The sequence below is a fragment of the Thalassophryne amazonica genome, chromosome 4 (genome assembly GCF_902500255.1).
Source record: "Thalassophryne amazonica chromosome 4, fThaAma1.1, whole genome shotgun sequence".
Taxonomy (NCBI): Eukaryota; Metazoa; Chordata; class Actinopteri; order Batrachoidiformes; family Batrachoididae; genus Thalassophryne; species Thalassophryne amazonica.
In genome coordinates, this window is record NC_047106.1 from 126,629,707 (window position 1) to 126,644,894 (window position 15,188).

The 15,188-nt window shown below is 46.9% G+C and overlaps 1 protein-coding gene across 1 annotated transcript in view; it reads right to left on the reverse strand.

Moving 5' to 3' along the window:
* LOC117509031 (solute carrier family 35 member F2-like) overlaps positions 1-15,188 on the reverse strand; it is a 52,268-nt gene that overhangs the window by 19,204 nt on the left and 17,876 nt on the right. Inside the window, exons 2-4 of the mRNA XM_034168846.1 lie at positions 13,934-14,109; positions 11,667-11,794; positions 1,912-2,071 (exon numbers count right to left, since the gene is read on the reverse strand). Of these exons, the coding sequence (XP_034024737.1) occupies positions 1,912-2,071; positions 11,667-11,794; positions 13,934-14,109 (464 nt within the window). The remainder of the gene's footprint in view (positions 1-1,911; positions 2,072-11,666; positions 11,795-13,933; positions 14,110-15,188) is intronic.

A 15,188-nucleotide genomic window follows, 5' to 3' on the forward strand; every position in this document is an offset into this window, starting at 1 on the left:
TATTGGATTAACCATGGTGTTGATCAGCTGGTCTCTGAACGCTATTGACACCATTTTTTCTACAACAAGGTCAGGACCGGGGGATCCTACCAGCCCAGATGGAACGCTTCCTACGGGCTATGTCCTTGACTCCTGGAGTTCTTGGCGTGTGGCATGTGTGGCGCCTTTCTCCGTTGAGGACTTCGAGGATTTATTCATTTTTGGTCTTATGGTAGCAGGGCTGGTACTTTTTGGCTTATGTGCTGCCCTCATCTACCGGAAAATTGGCAAGACGGCGGCATCAAGAACCACAGCCCCTCGCTTGTCTGTCATGATTAACGAGGTTGGCAAGGCAGTGCATTCTCAGACTGCAATGACTCTTGAATTCAGACGCAAATTGGATGACATCTTGGAGCAGATGCGTGCCTTTCAGTTGAAGTTGAAGATTTCAGAGGCCAATGAATATTCTTAATTCATAATTGGGAATATTCTTAATTCATAATTGGGATTTGGTTGTTCAAGTGGAACTGTTAAAAGTGTTTTTCACTGCTCAAAGCACAACACTACAGGCTTTTCAAGCCTGAAGGTCAAATTGCCCGACTGTTTTCCCTCCAGAGGAATTTTTTTTTTTTCAGCCTGGGGATCATTTGGCTGTTTCTTATCTCAACTCACAAAGACAATAAACTAAAAAATAAAATAAAATTCTGATGTGTGCCATTATTACGGTAAACAAGTAATAATTGTGGACTAATTGCTGTTTGAGGTAACTGGAGTGTAAACATAATTTCTCCACTGTGAGATCAATAAAGTATATCTCTCATCTCTCATCTCATCTCAAATGACTGTAGCGCACACACGCACGTGCACACACAAGAGGTTAAACATATTCGCACGTAAATGTCAGCCACTTACAATTATATTGTGTTTCCTGCCTTACACACATTTATGAACCAAACCTGCACCTGGTAAACCTGTTCACACGTAAATGTCCACCTCTCAAGGTTACACTGTGCTCCTCGTCCAGCATGTTAATGAGCCAAGGCGCACATCTGTTTTCTTGGCAGGTCACCTGTCGGGTGATGTTCTGTTGATTGTTCCAAAGATGTCTCGATGGTGTGTGTGTGCAAATTTTGATCACTCACTGCATTGTGCCAAGTGCAGACAACAATCTGCACCTGCTCTAAATAAGACAAAGGGCTTGCTCAACCTGCTGCTGATGATGCTTCCTCTGCCAGGATGCCTGATTGTATAAATACTGTAAATCTGTCAAAAAACACACACTTCTTCTTCTTTTCCTCACAGTGGTGTGTCGAATCTTTTTCTTCTGCATTTATGAAGACGCAGCCGAAAGATGTAGAGGCCACGCACTGTGATGGCGCATCAGCGTTGCCAGATTGGACAAAATGCATCTCTCTCCACGCACTCCATGTTTGCTTATGTGATCATGACATGATCGTGCACGCAATTTCTACACTGGCAACACCAAACCTCTACGTACATGACACATGTAAAGAATGTTACTCCAACCAGGACACTCATCATCAGTGGTCCAACGAAAAGTCCCTAAATTCACTCCGAAAATTTACAATATCTGCACACAAAATATTCTGTAGTTGTCAACCATTTGCACACTTCTTTTAGGCAAATCTTTCATAACTTCTGACTGACTAAAAATATCTGGATCAAAGAAGGACAAAGAAATGAACAACAGCAAGTAGATATTTTTGCTACCTGGACCGGGGCTCATAAATATCATAAATTATTTGATACTAAGGAATATATTAAAGCCATCAAATCTTTAATTCCAAATTCCAAAGCACTGCTTTGATTATTTTAAATACAGTACGATTACAGCATTATTGTTGAGATAAATGTTTGCATAAGGTGCTGATGAAGACCTGGAGAGCGTCAACAACTCAGAGAAGTGCTCACCTGATCCCTGGTCTCTCCCAGCCAAGAGATCAGCTCCCACCATGGCTCCAACCCCAAGCAGACAGATGCAGACAGCTACAAAGTGAACCCGTCTGTAGCGGGTCTTTAGAACACACCAGGACAGGATCATCAGAACAGGGATCACAAAGCAGTCCAGCAGCTGAAGGCACAACCAGAAACAACAGTACAATCAGTTACAGTGAGTAAAATAAGTATTTGAACACCCAGCGATTTTGCAAGTTCTCCCACTTAGAAATCATGGAGGGGTCTGAAATTTTTATCTTAGGTGCATGTCCACTGTGAGAGACATAATCTAAAAATAAAATAATAAAAAAAAAAAAATCCAGAAATCACAATGTATGATTTTTTTTAATAATTTATTTGTATGTTACTGCTGCAAATAAATATTTCAACACCTACCAACCAGCAAGAATTCTGGCTCTCACAGACCTGTTAATTTTTCTTTAAGAAGCCCTCTTATTCTGCACTCTTTACCTGTATTAATTGCACCTGTTTGAACTTGTTATCTGTATAAAAGACACCTGTTCACACACTCAATCAATCACACCCCAACCTGTCCACCATAGCAAGACCAAAGAGCTGTCTAAGGACACCAGGGACAAAACTGTAGACCTGAACAAGGCTGGGATGGACTACAGGACAACAGGTATGCAGCTTGGTAGAAGGTAACACCTGTTATGATTATTTATTAGAAAGTGGAAGAAACACAAGATGACTGTCAGTCTCCCTCGGTCTGGGATTCCATGCAAGATCTCACTTTGTGGGGTAAGGATGATTCTGAGAAAGCTCAGAACTACACAGGAGGACCTGGTCAATGACCTGAAGAGAGCTGGGACCACAGTCACAAAGATTACATTAGTGACACATGATGCTGTCATGGTTTAAAATCCTGCAGGGCAGCAATGTCCCCCTGCTCAAGCAAGCATGGGGGTGGAAACGTCATACTCTCAGGGTGCTCTTCTGCACAGGGGACAGGACAACTGCACCGTATTGAAGGGAGGATGGATGGGGTCATGTATTGCGAGATTTTGGCAAACAACCTCCTTCCCTCAGTAAGAGCTTTGAAGATGGGTCATGGCTGGGTCTTCCAGCATGACAATGACCCCAAACACACAGCCAGGGCAACTAAGGAGGGGCTCCGTAAGAAGCATTTCAAGGTCCTGGAGTGGCCTGGCCAGTCTCCAGACCTGAACTCAATAGAAAATCTTTGGAGGGAGCTGAAACCCCAAACCTGAAAGATCTAGAGAAGATCTGTATGGAGGAGTGGACCAAAATCCCTGCTGCAGTGTGTGCAAACCTGGTGAAAAACAACAGGAAAAGTTTGACCTCTCTAATTGCAAACAAAGGCTACTGTACCAAATATTAACATTGATTTTCACAGGTGTTCAAATACTTATTTGCAGCAGTAACATACAAATAAATTATTTTAAAAATCATACATTGTGATTTCCGGATTTTTTTATTTATTTATTTATTTTAGATTATGTCTCTCACAGTGGACATGCACCCAGGCTCGGACTGATAATCTGTGATTTTGGGCATTTGCCCGGTGGGCCGCTGCACGTTTAGACGTGCGTGGGCCGGCCCTCCCATATTTATAGAGATTATGGAAATATACAGTGTTCTCGAACCGTGCACTGCTGTCAACACAAAGAAAGTCCGTGATCGGTGAATCTACAGCATTTAATCGGCGCAGCTGCAGAGCCACTTCCTGCATTTGTGTCAAAATAAAAGTTCTGTAGTGTTTCATACATGGCACAGTCTTATTCTAGGTTTCAGTTTTGTTTCCGTTTGATCACACAAGGGAGACTTACATCAAGCACAATGATTGATATGACCAACAGCCAATGACAATGGAGAAGCATACAGGGTGGCCAATCAGATTGCAGGAAGAGCAGGCGGCCGCTCCCGCCCCTGTGAATGGATTGAGTCCTCGGCGCCTGGACTTCTCTCTGCTCTTCTACTGATACAAGGTTGGAATCGTTTCTTTTATCTTAATTAACTGTGCTTTATTTTTGTTAATCTTTAAATGCAACAGGTACAGACTTCAGCTCCTTAATTTTCTGCTGTGTGAATCCTAGCAGTGGTTACACATTACCCCCCTCTCTCTCTCTCTCTCTCTCTCTCTCTCACTCACTCACTCACACACACACTTTGGAGACACAAAAACGTTTTTCCGCTTGTGTGCATTTACTTCCGTTTTGTCAGACCCGGCGCCAGGAAAAAAAAATATTAAAGGGGCGATGAGTTTATCACAGGGGGCGGGGTCGCCCCCCCTCCAAAAAAAAAAAATAGTGCGCACCAGAGGAGACGTGCGCTCCTAGAAAGCTTGTGTATTTACGCTGCACCGTTATAAGAGACTAAGAGTAAAGAGTGATGACAGTATTTTTTTAAATTATTATTTGAACGTATAGACGCTCGGTCAAGTGATCTCCTGCATACCACACAGCCGGTGTTCTGTCGAGATGAGGTGCGCCAACTTTCAACACTCTGAGCTGTGACGTACCTTCGCATGGTCCAATAGGAACGACGCGTCGGGCCAAAACACGGAAGACTCGTGGCAGAAACCACTGATCTCTACAAAATGGATTGGACCAATCCGACTGGTGCAGAAACCACTGATCTGTACAAAACATTAACGTGTGACAGGACTTGTTGTGTGGGCTGCTGAAGAGGAGGTACTGCTGGCCCACCACCACCAGAGGGCACCCTGCCTGGAGTGCGGGCTCCAGGCACCAGAGGGCGCTGCCGCCTCACAGGAGCAGCCGGGGTGACAGCTGACACTCATCACCTGTGACAGCTGTCACCACTCATCTGATCTGCATCGGTATATCAGCAAGACGTCATCTCCACCTCTTTGCCGAGATATCGTTCTACCTGGAAGGTAATATTCTCAGCTGACTGCTTGACAGTAACCTTTTGTGATTTTGTGAGTGATAACAGACCTTTTTCCAACGAGAGGTGGAGGTAGCTTTCCTGCCGTGCGGATTACTGGGTGCAAACGCGCCCACCTTTAATTGTGTTTTTGTTCCTCGCCAGCAGTACCAGGTCCGACACGCGGAGGCAGTGGCCACCTGGGAATTCGGGACTTGGCGGCTCCAGTATTCCCGGGGTCTGGTGGCAGAGGAAATCGTGTGGTTCCGGTTCTGCTTTGGACAGGTGTCTCCTATCTTCGAGCCTGCCCACACGACACCTTTGTGAATTGATTCTGATCTATTGTTGTAATCTGTTGTATTTGTTGTGCACATTCACAACAGTAAAGTGTTGTTATTTGACCTACTCCATTGTCCGTTCCTTTGCGCCCCCTGTTGTGGGTCCGTGTACCGACACTTTCCCAACAGGATATCTCGGCCAGCGTCATGGATCCCGAGGGGCGTCAACCGGCTGTTGAACGGCCAATGGAAGAACAGGGCGCACAGGCGTCCGCAGGAGGAATGATCGGTGAGTTGCAGCGGATCCTCACCGCTTTCACGGCTCGGTTGGATTTAATGACCGAGCAGAACGTCCTCCTTAACCGCAGGGTGGAGGCTCTCCCTCCTGTCGATCCTGTGCGTAACAGTGACGTTCCACAGGTCGTTCAACGACCCCTCCCACCTTCCCCTGAAGCATACATAAGCCCTCCAGAGCCGTACGGGGGTTGTGTGGAGACGTGCGCGGACTTTCTTATGCAGTGTTCGCTCGTCTTCGCACAACGTCCCGTCATGTACACAACTGATGCTAGTAAGATAGCTTATGTCATTAATCTGCTTCGCGGCAAGGCACGCGCTTGGGCTACAGCGCTTTGGGAGCAAAATTCACGGCTCCTTCTGATATATGATGGGTTTGTGAGGGAGTTCAGAACAGTGTTCGATCACCCAAATAGAGGAGAGACCGCTTCAGCCGTGCTGCTGTCAATGAGACAGGGGCGCCGGAGCGCAGCTGTTTATGCAGTCGACTTCCGCATCGCGGCTGCGAGGTCCGGCTGGAATAACACTGCCCTCCGCGCCGCCTTCGTAAACGGACTGTCGTTGGTCCTGAAGGAGCTCCTGGTGGCCAAGGACGAACCGCGGGATTTAGACGGGCTTATTGATCTCGTTATACGATTAGACAATCGGTTAGAGGAACGCCGTCGGGAGCGAGGCGAAGGACGTGACCGGATACGCGCCGCCCCTCTCCCTTCCGGGTTCGAAAAGGGGCCGCCCTCCCCACGCTCCACAGCCACAGCGCTTTGTGGGGCAACAGCTCCCCCTGGTGACGTTGTTAGGGAAACGCACAGGGCCAAAATGGGGAGGCTGATCCGTGGAGAGTGTTTTCTCTGCAGCTCAACAGAGCACACACAGAGAGACTGCCCCAAACGGCCAAAACGTCAACACTCGCCCTTAGAGACTGGGCTAAGGGGGGGTCAAGACATTCAAGTGAGACACACACAAATTGCCACACGACTCCCAGTCACAATCCTGAGCGGGGATTTAACCCTTCAAGCCCGAGCACTGGTGGACACGGGGTCAGAAGGGAATCTGCTAGACAGCAGATGGGCAAAGGAGGTAGGGCTCCCTCTGGTGGCGCTTCCTACGCCATTGCAGGTGCGGGCACTAGATGGCACCCTCCTCCCTTTACTCACACACAAGACACCACCAGTAACTCTGGTGGTGTCTGGAAACCACCGGGAGGAGATTGAGTTTTTTGTAACTCCTGCCACCTCCCGCGTGATTTTGGGCATCCCATGGATGTTAAAGCACAATCCCCGGATTGATTGGCCGTCTGGGGTGGTGGTTCAGTGGAGCGAAACCTGCCATCGGGTGTGTTTAGGATCCTCGGTTCCTCCTGGTTCCCAGGCTAAGGAGGAGGTCAAAGTCCCGCCCAATCTGACGGCGGTGCCGGTTGAGTACCACGATCTTGCTGACATCTTCAGCAAGGACCTGGCACTCACCCTTCCCCCGCACCGTCCGTACGATTGTGCCATTGATTTGGTTCCGGGCGCTGAGTTCCCGTCCAGCAGGCTGTACAACCTCTCACGACCTGAGCGCGAATCAATGGAGACCTACATCCGGGACTCATTAGCTGCCGGGCTGATCCGGAACTCCACCTCCCCGATGGGGGCAGGTTTCTTTTTTGTGGGCAAGAAAGACGGCGGACTTCGTCCATGTATTGATTACAGGGGGCTGAATGAGATTACGGTTCGCAACCGATACCCGTTGCCATTATTAGATTCCGTGTTCACCCCCCTGCATGGAGCCAAAATCTTTACTAAACTGGATCTTAGAAATGCGTATCACCTGGTTCGGATCCGGAAGGGAGACGAATGGAAGACGGCATTCAACACCCCATTAGGTCACTTTGAGTACCTGGTCATGCCGTTCGGCCTCACCAACGCCCCCGCGACGTTCCAAGCATTAGTCAATGATGTCTTGCGGGATTTCCTGCACCGATTCGTCTTCGTATATCTAGACGATATACTCATCTTTTCTCCAGATCCTGAGACTCATGTCCGGCATGTACGTCAGGTCCTGCAGCGGTTGTTGGAGAACCGGCTGTTTGTGAAGGGCGAGAAGTGTGAGTTCCACCGCACCTCTTTGTCCTTCCTGGGGTTTATCATCTCCCCCAACTCCGTCGCTCCTGATCCGGCCAAGGTTGCGGCGGTGAGAGACTGGCCCCAACCCACTAGCCGTAGGAAGCTGCAACAGTTCCTCGGCTTTGCTAATTTCTACAGGAGGTTCATTAAGGGCTACAGTCAGGTAGTTAGCCCCCTGACAGCCCTGACCTCACCAAAAGTTCCCTTCACCTGGTCGGATCGTTGCGATGCCGCGTTCAAGGAGTTGAAACGGCGCTTCTCGTCTGCACCCGTTCTGGTGCAGCCCGATCCTAGTCGCCAGTTAGTGGTTGAAGTGGACGCCTCGGACTCAGGGATAGGAGCTGTGCTTTCCCAGAGCGGGAAGACCGATAAGGTCCTTCACCCGTGTGCCTATTTTTCCCGCAGGTTGACCCCGGCCGAACGGAACTATGACGTCGGCAATCGAGAACTCCTTGCGGTGAAAGAGGCTCTTGAAGAGTGGAGACATCTGTTGGAGGGAACATCCGTGCCATTCACGGTTTTCACTGACCACCGGAACCTGGAGTATATCAGGACCGCCAAGCGGCTGAACCCCAGGCAAGCCCGCTGGTCACTGTTCTTCGGCCGTTTTGACTTCCGGATCACCTACCGTCCCGGGACCAAGAACCAGAGATCGGATGCCTTGTCCCGGGTACATGAAGATGAAGTCAAAACGGAGTTGTCGGATCCACCGGAACCCATCATCCCGGAGTCCACTATCGTGGCCACCCTCACCTGGGACGTAGAGAGAACCGTCCGGGAGGCCCTGGCACGAAGCCCGGACCCCGGAACTGGGCCGAAGAACAGACTTTACGTCCCACCAGAAGCTAGGGCTGCAGTCCTGGACTTCTGTCACGGCTCTAAGCTCTCCTGTCATCCAGGGGTGCGAAGAACCGTGGCAGTTGTCCGGCAGCGCTTCTGGTGGGCGTCCCTAGAGGCCGACGTCCGGGATTATATCCAGGCCTGCACCACCTGCGCCAGGGGCAAGGCTGACCATCGTAGGGCTTCGGGTCTGCTTCAGCCGCTGCCCGTGCCCCATCGCCCCTGGTCCCACATCGGCCTGGATTTTGTCACGGGTCTCCCGCCGTCCCAGGGCAACACCACCATCCTCACGATAGTGGACCGATTCTCCAAGGCGGCCCACTTCGTGGCCCTCCCGAAGCTCCCGATGGCCCAGGAGACAGCGGACCTCCTGGTTCACCACGTCGTCCGGCTGCATGGGATCCCAACAGACATTGTCTCAGATCGCGGTCCCCAGTTCTCCTCCCACGTCTGGAGGAGCTTCTGCAGGGAACTGGGGGCCACGGTGAGTCTCTCATCCGGGTACCATCCCCAGACCAACGGGCAAGCAGAACGGGCCAATCAGGAGATGGAGCAGGCCCTGCATTGCGTGACAGCCGCGCACCCGGCGGCCTGGAGTACCCATCTGGCCTGGATCGAGTATGCCCATAACAGCCAGGTGTCGTCAGCCACCGGCCTCTCCCCTTTCGAGGTATGTCTGGGGTACCAACCGCCTTTGTTTCCAGTGGTTGAGGGAGAGGTCGGTGTGCCCTCGGTCCAGGCCCACCTACGGAAGTGCCGTCGGGTGTGGCGTGCCGCCCGTTCTGCCTTGCTGAGGGCCCGGATGAGGTCAAAGGCCCATGCAGACCGTCGGCGGACCCCGGCCCCTGCGTATCGGCCAGGGCAGGAGGTATGGTTGTCGACAAAGGACATCCCCCTCAAAGTGGACTCCCCCAAGTTACAGGACCGTTACATCGGTCCCTTCAAAATCCAGAAGGTCATCAGTCCAGCCGCAGTGAGACTTCAGCTGCCGGCCTCACTGCGGATCCATCCTGTATTTCACGTGTCCCGAATCAAACCACATCACACCTCACCCCTCTGTACTCCGGGTCCGGCACCGCCTCCTGCCCGGATCATCGATGGCGAGCCGGCTTGGACTGTGCGCCGGCTTTTGGATGTCCGTAGGATGGGCCGGGGCTTCCAGTATTTGGTGGACTGGGAGGGGTACGGACCTGAAGAACGCTCCTGGGTGAAGAGGAGCTTCATTCTGGACCCGGCCCTCCTGGCCGATTTCTACCGCCGCCACCCGGACAAGCCTGGTCGGGCGCCATGAGGCGCCCGTTGAGGGGGGGGTCCTGTTGTGTGGGCTGCTGAAGAGGAGGTACTGCTGGCCCACCACCACCAGAGGGCACCCTGCCTGGAGTGCGGGCTCCAGGCACCAGAGGGCGCTGCCGCCTCACAGGAGCAGCCGGGGTGACAGCTGACACTCATCACCTGTGACAGCTGTCACCACTCATCTGATCTGCATCGGTATATCAGCAAGACGTCATCTCCACCTCTTTGCCGAGATATCGTTCTACCTGGAAGGTAATATTCTCAGCTGACTGCTTGACAGTAACCTTTTGTGATTTTGTGAGTGATAACAGACCTTTTTCCAACGAGAGGTGGAGGTAGCTTTCCTGCCGTGCGGATTACTGGGTGCAAACGCGCCCACCTTTAATTGTGTTTTTGTTCCTCGCCAGCAGTACCAGGTCCGACACGCGGAGGCAGTGGCCACCTGGGAATTCGGGACTTGGCGGCTCCAGTATTCCCGGGGTCTGGTGGCAGAGGAAATCGTGTGGTTCCGGTTCTGCTTTCGACAGGTGTCTCCTATCTTCGAGCCTGCCCACACGACACCTTTGTGAATTGATTCTGATCTATTGTTGTAATCTGTTGTATTTGTTGTGCACATTCACAACAGTAAAGTGTTGTTATTTGACCTACTCCATTGTCCGTTCCTTTGCGCCCCCTGTTGTGGGTCCGTGTACCGACACTTTCCCAACAGGACTGCTCATTTAGAGAGCAGTTTTCTGAAGAAAAATCATTGGAAATATTTTTTTGTTGTTGTTACCTCAAAATTTCTGATTACTGTTAAAAAAAGTTTAGAACACTTGTAATTAAAATAGGTAAATAAATCAATAAATGGTTCTTTAGAAACCTTTCATCTGTAAATTAAAACCACCTGTTATTTCAGATTAGATAATTTCTTGTTTAACATAAGGAACCTCAAACATTTATTTTTAGACAAATAAAATAACATGGAAACTTGTATATTTTTGAAGTCTGGTAGATTATTTATATCTTATTTCAACCAGAAAAGCACTAAACACTAAATAAATACAAGTGTTTATTATAAATGCAAAAGGAAATAATTTAACAATGACTGCAGTGTGATTGTAAAGTAGGATTTCTGTGACATAAACCTCATGATGTTTTATATATATATATATATATATATATATATATATATATATATATATATATATATATATATATGTCATTTAAACTTGTAATTTCGTCAAAATATGTAATTGCCTTTAATGTTATCGGGATGCCCCCTCGCGGCGCCGGGTCCGCGTTTTGTACTATGATCAAGGTGAAATGACAGTGAAAGTGTGTGTTTAGGTGTGTGTTCATGGTGTTTAGGTGTATAGTATTTGTTCATTGGGGGTTTGGTATGGACGGGTGGGTGTGCGTGTTTGGGGGTGGATTCGTTGGGCCAATAGTGGGCTGGTCCAGAGGAAAAATGCCAGGGCCGAAATTTGTTCCCAGTCCGACCCTGCATGCACCTAAGATGAAAATTTCAGACCCCTCCATGATTTCTAAGTGGGAGAACTTGCAAAACCGCTGGGTGTTCAAATATTTATTTTCCTCACTGTATGTGGAGAAAACAGGAAGGAGCTATAGGCGCGGGCAGCGCTACATCATTGCCCAGTGTGCTGTGCAAACAAGCACAAGCATCGTGTTCACCGGTGTCCTTATTGACTACCATGTTAGAGTAGTGAATTTTCATCAGTTTGCTATTGAAGGTTTAGCAGCTGCTGCAGCTCGTGCGTAAACACCAGAGAAAGATCTCCAGGATCTAGAGTTGTCTTATGTTTTAGGCACGTTGTCCTGCAAGTTAGTGCTGCACGATCAATAATATGCACATTTGACGATGGCCAAAGTAATTTCAGGCCAGTCAGATTCTTTCAGTGCATCTTTCATGTTCCATCTGATTGTTTGCTCTTGCAGTTTAATATACATCTATGTACACGTAGTACAACTTGCCCCAGTTCTGCCTCTAAAAGCAGCTTTCCTGATGTAACCTCTCAGTTCTGCTCCAGATGCTTCCTGTTATACCCACCTGGATACTCGTGAGCGTGGTGTACTGATATGCTTTCACCACAGCATAGTTGGCCTCCACGTCCACCAGCCCCAGCAGGAGGTACTTCCACCACCGGTCCTTTAGAATCTGCAAAATATTTCCATCCCCTGCATTTTAAAGGGGAACATCCCAAAACTTCAGTGTTCAAGCATTCATATTTCACCACCAAGTCTTCATGTGTTCATGTTTTACCAAGTCTGAGGACAGTTTAGGTTAGACTGCTGAACATCACTGCTACCCACCAGTATCTATTTAATGTGACATCTGCCAGTTTTGTGTGTTTCATTCATTTACCAACAAATTCACACATTCATTTTGCTAATGACAAATGACACAAACATTACATTCAACAAAAACAGTTGAAGCTTTTTCACACAAGGGTAAATTTATTTTTCTCATTAATTGTGATTGTTTCGGCTATTTGTTGGTTCTTAAGTAGCTGTGTGTACAAAGTGTGCACAGTTTTTCCTTTATGGATATTGTGCAAGCAGAACAAAAGTGTGAGAAGCTGCTCAACCAGGGTCGTCAAGTACAAAGGTTGTCTACGCACAAAAACGTGGTGTACGTCCGTCTCCACACCAACATTCAGATGAGGAACCTTTAGACAACATATAAACAACTTAAATATCACAGATATTCAATGATAAGTGTCTATTGGTGGCCATTTTGGACGCCATTTTGAATCTTAAACCCATGAATGAATTTAGTTTAGGCACAAATGAGTTTGCTGTGACCTGCAATGGTTTTCCCATTGAATCTCTGTGATATTTAAGTTGTTTAAAGGTGTTTTAGTGAAAAACCCTATTTTGGTGGCCATCTTGGACGCCATCTTGGATAACTGGCTTGAGGCCAGTTTTTATTTTTGGGAACATCCTGATTGTGTTTTGGGGTCATCTCAGGAACCTAAAAAAGTTGGTTCGGTTTAGTCCTGGGGGTGGGGGGGTGCAAAGGTAGTGGTCATAGCTCCCCTAGTACAACAGGTGTACGAGGCGTTAGAGGCAGCTACAATTTTACACGTACTGCATACGATTCCTGTTTTATGCGCAATTGGACCAAATTTGCACTATGTGTGAAGGGGCTCTAACCCACTAACCCTCATTTGTAGTAAACACTGTCAGACAGATTGTTACTTGGAGTTGGACTTGTTACTTGCTGACTTTTGCATAATGCTACTGTTGCATGCTGCTGTGGAGTTTTTAATTTTCTTTCTATGTCCCTCCCTCTCTCTGCTGCTCCTCTTCCTCTCTACCTGTCTAGTTGCAGCACCCAAGATCAATTAGCAATCAGGGAGAGCAGAAGGAAGGGGGACAAGGAGCAGGGTGGACTGCAGGCACACAGGTGGAGAGTTTTCTTTTTTCCTCCTACTTTTTTTTTTTTTTTGCATTAGTCTGTCCTGTAAATGTGATGCCAAATGGAATGGAAATATTGATGATGTGTGAATTCAACGTATACAATTCTGTTAAAAATTAATGTATTTTAATTGACCAAAAACTACCATTCCAAACCTAAAATTGATTTTCAATAAATACACTCCTGTTTAGCAGTGATTTATTAATTTACAGAGAAGTTGTCAGTTGATATGGAAAATGAAGAGAGAGGGTAAAACAGTGTAGTGAAGGAACAGTATTGGGAACGGGCTCAAATGTGGCCCATGGGCCTGGTTGAGAGACACGGAGAGAAAGAAGAATTCTATGTCCTGTTCAATATTCTTCCTGTGGGTTGTGTGGCTTTGTGATTATGTCTTAAGTTTTAGGATGTAATCCCTCTTAAACAATCAGAAAAAGATTTATTTCTCTGTACTACATTTCTATGTAGTAACGCTCTCTCTCTCACAAAGCCCATTCACTGTGTACCTAGATTAACCATTTCCCTCATTTCATTTGTGGCTACATTCATAGAAATATACCTTTCTGGTTTCTTGTGAAAAAAATCATAAAATAATGGTTTACTTCTCTGATTTGAAATATGTCTGTGTACAGAAACATTCTTTGCAGTTAATAAACAGGAGGGAATAGATCAATTTTATAATTTACTGCATACATACATGCTTAGGGTGTTCCAAAGCCTAAGAAAAGGTTGTGGTAATGTTTACCTTCTAACAACAAAATTTCAAACATTAACAAAATGTTAGTGTACAACACTTATTGACCAGAAAATATTCACAGTGAGCATGATTATATCTTCTCTATGCTACATATATGTGGGTCATGATTCCATTGTAGTGTCAGACTGGGTGGTGGGCGTACCTCTTCTGCACAGCAGCATGGTGGTGTAGGTGATGCATAAAAGGGAGTAGTTCAGGAGGCTCTGCAGCATAGGTGTGTTGACATGGAAGTGTGTGGCCAGATACTGCGAGGTGATGGCTGTGCCACAAATCAGTCCAGCGAGGCTCTGACCCATAGCCAACGTCTTTGCGAAGTGCCTGTTTGAAATTTTTCAAGGGTGGTAATAAATTAAGCAATGAGTTGGAGTGGCGTGTCAGTCCAGAATGTTTTAAGAACCTTAGAATGTAAAACTTTTTAGAAGAGGAACTCAACCCATTTATTTCCTGTTAATTATTTAATTTTTGATGTTAATTTACTGTCTTAATGTATTTATAAATTGTTTAAGTTGTTGTTATCATTTATGCACAATTATTTTATTATTACTTCTATTTTGTCATTAGATTTTTAAATGGACCACAATGGAAATTAGAAGGGCACTTGGTAGAGCGCATTCCTTCACCACGCCACATATCAATATCGAAGGATGTGGGTTCACAAAAGGGCAAACTAATACATAATGCTATATTCCAGAGTTTAATCCGGATCATCACCAAATTTTATTCGATTGATCCTGGACATATTTTCCATCATTCCACCAAATTTGGTTCAAATGCGTTTCAAACTTTTTGAGTTATCCTGTTAAAAGACAGACAGACAAATGTCGGTGAAAACATAACCTCCTTGGTTGAGTTAATAAGTGCTTTCACTTTCTTGTGTCATCCATGTATTTTTAACATATTTACAATTACATGCACTCACACTTTTACTATAACGATAATTTATTGCTCCCTGCTGGAAAGGCGTGAGTCTAAAATGTTATTAGCAATGTTAGCTAATATTCGTAGCGTCTCCAAAACTATTAATCCTGTCAGTGTTGCATTTTGGTGCTGTTCATCCTTGAACCAAAATACATAAGCATACCAAACGGCAAATGTCAGCTGTGCTCTTTTTGTCTCTGATCCAAGTTGCACGCAGGCACGCACAGCTGTTTGTCTTTATGGCGTACAGCTTCTAATTTTAGACACAAACAGGGTGGAGATCAAACACAACTCACATTTCACTCATGGTGTCAGCAACATGAGACTGAACTCACACATGGTAATGGTAAAATAACTTGACTAAACCAACTGAACTACAAAATCACAATGAATCAATAACACTAACATGAACCACAATAATAACATTTAAAACCCCAAAAGCCCAAACTCCTGGTTTCTGGTTGAAGGTATTTTGGGCC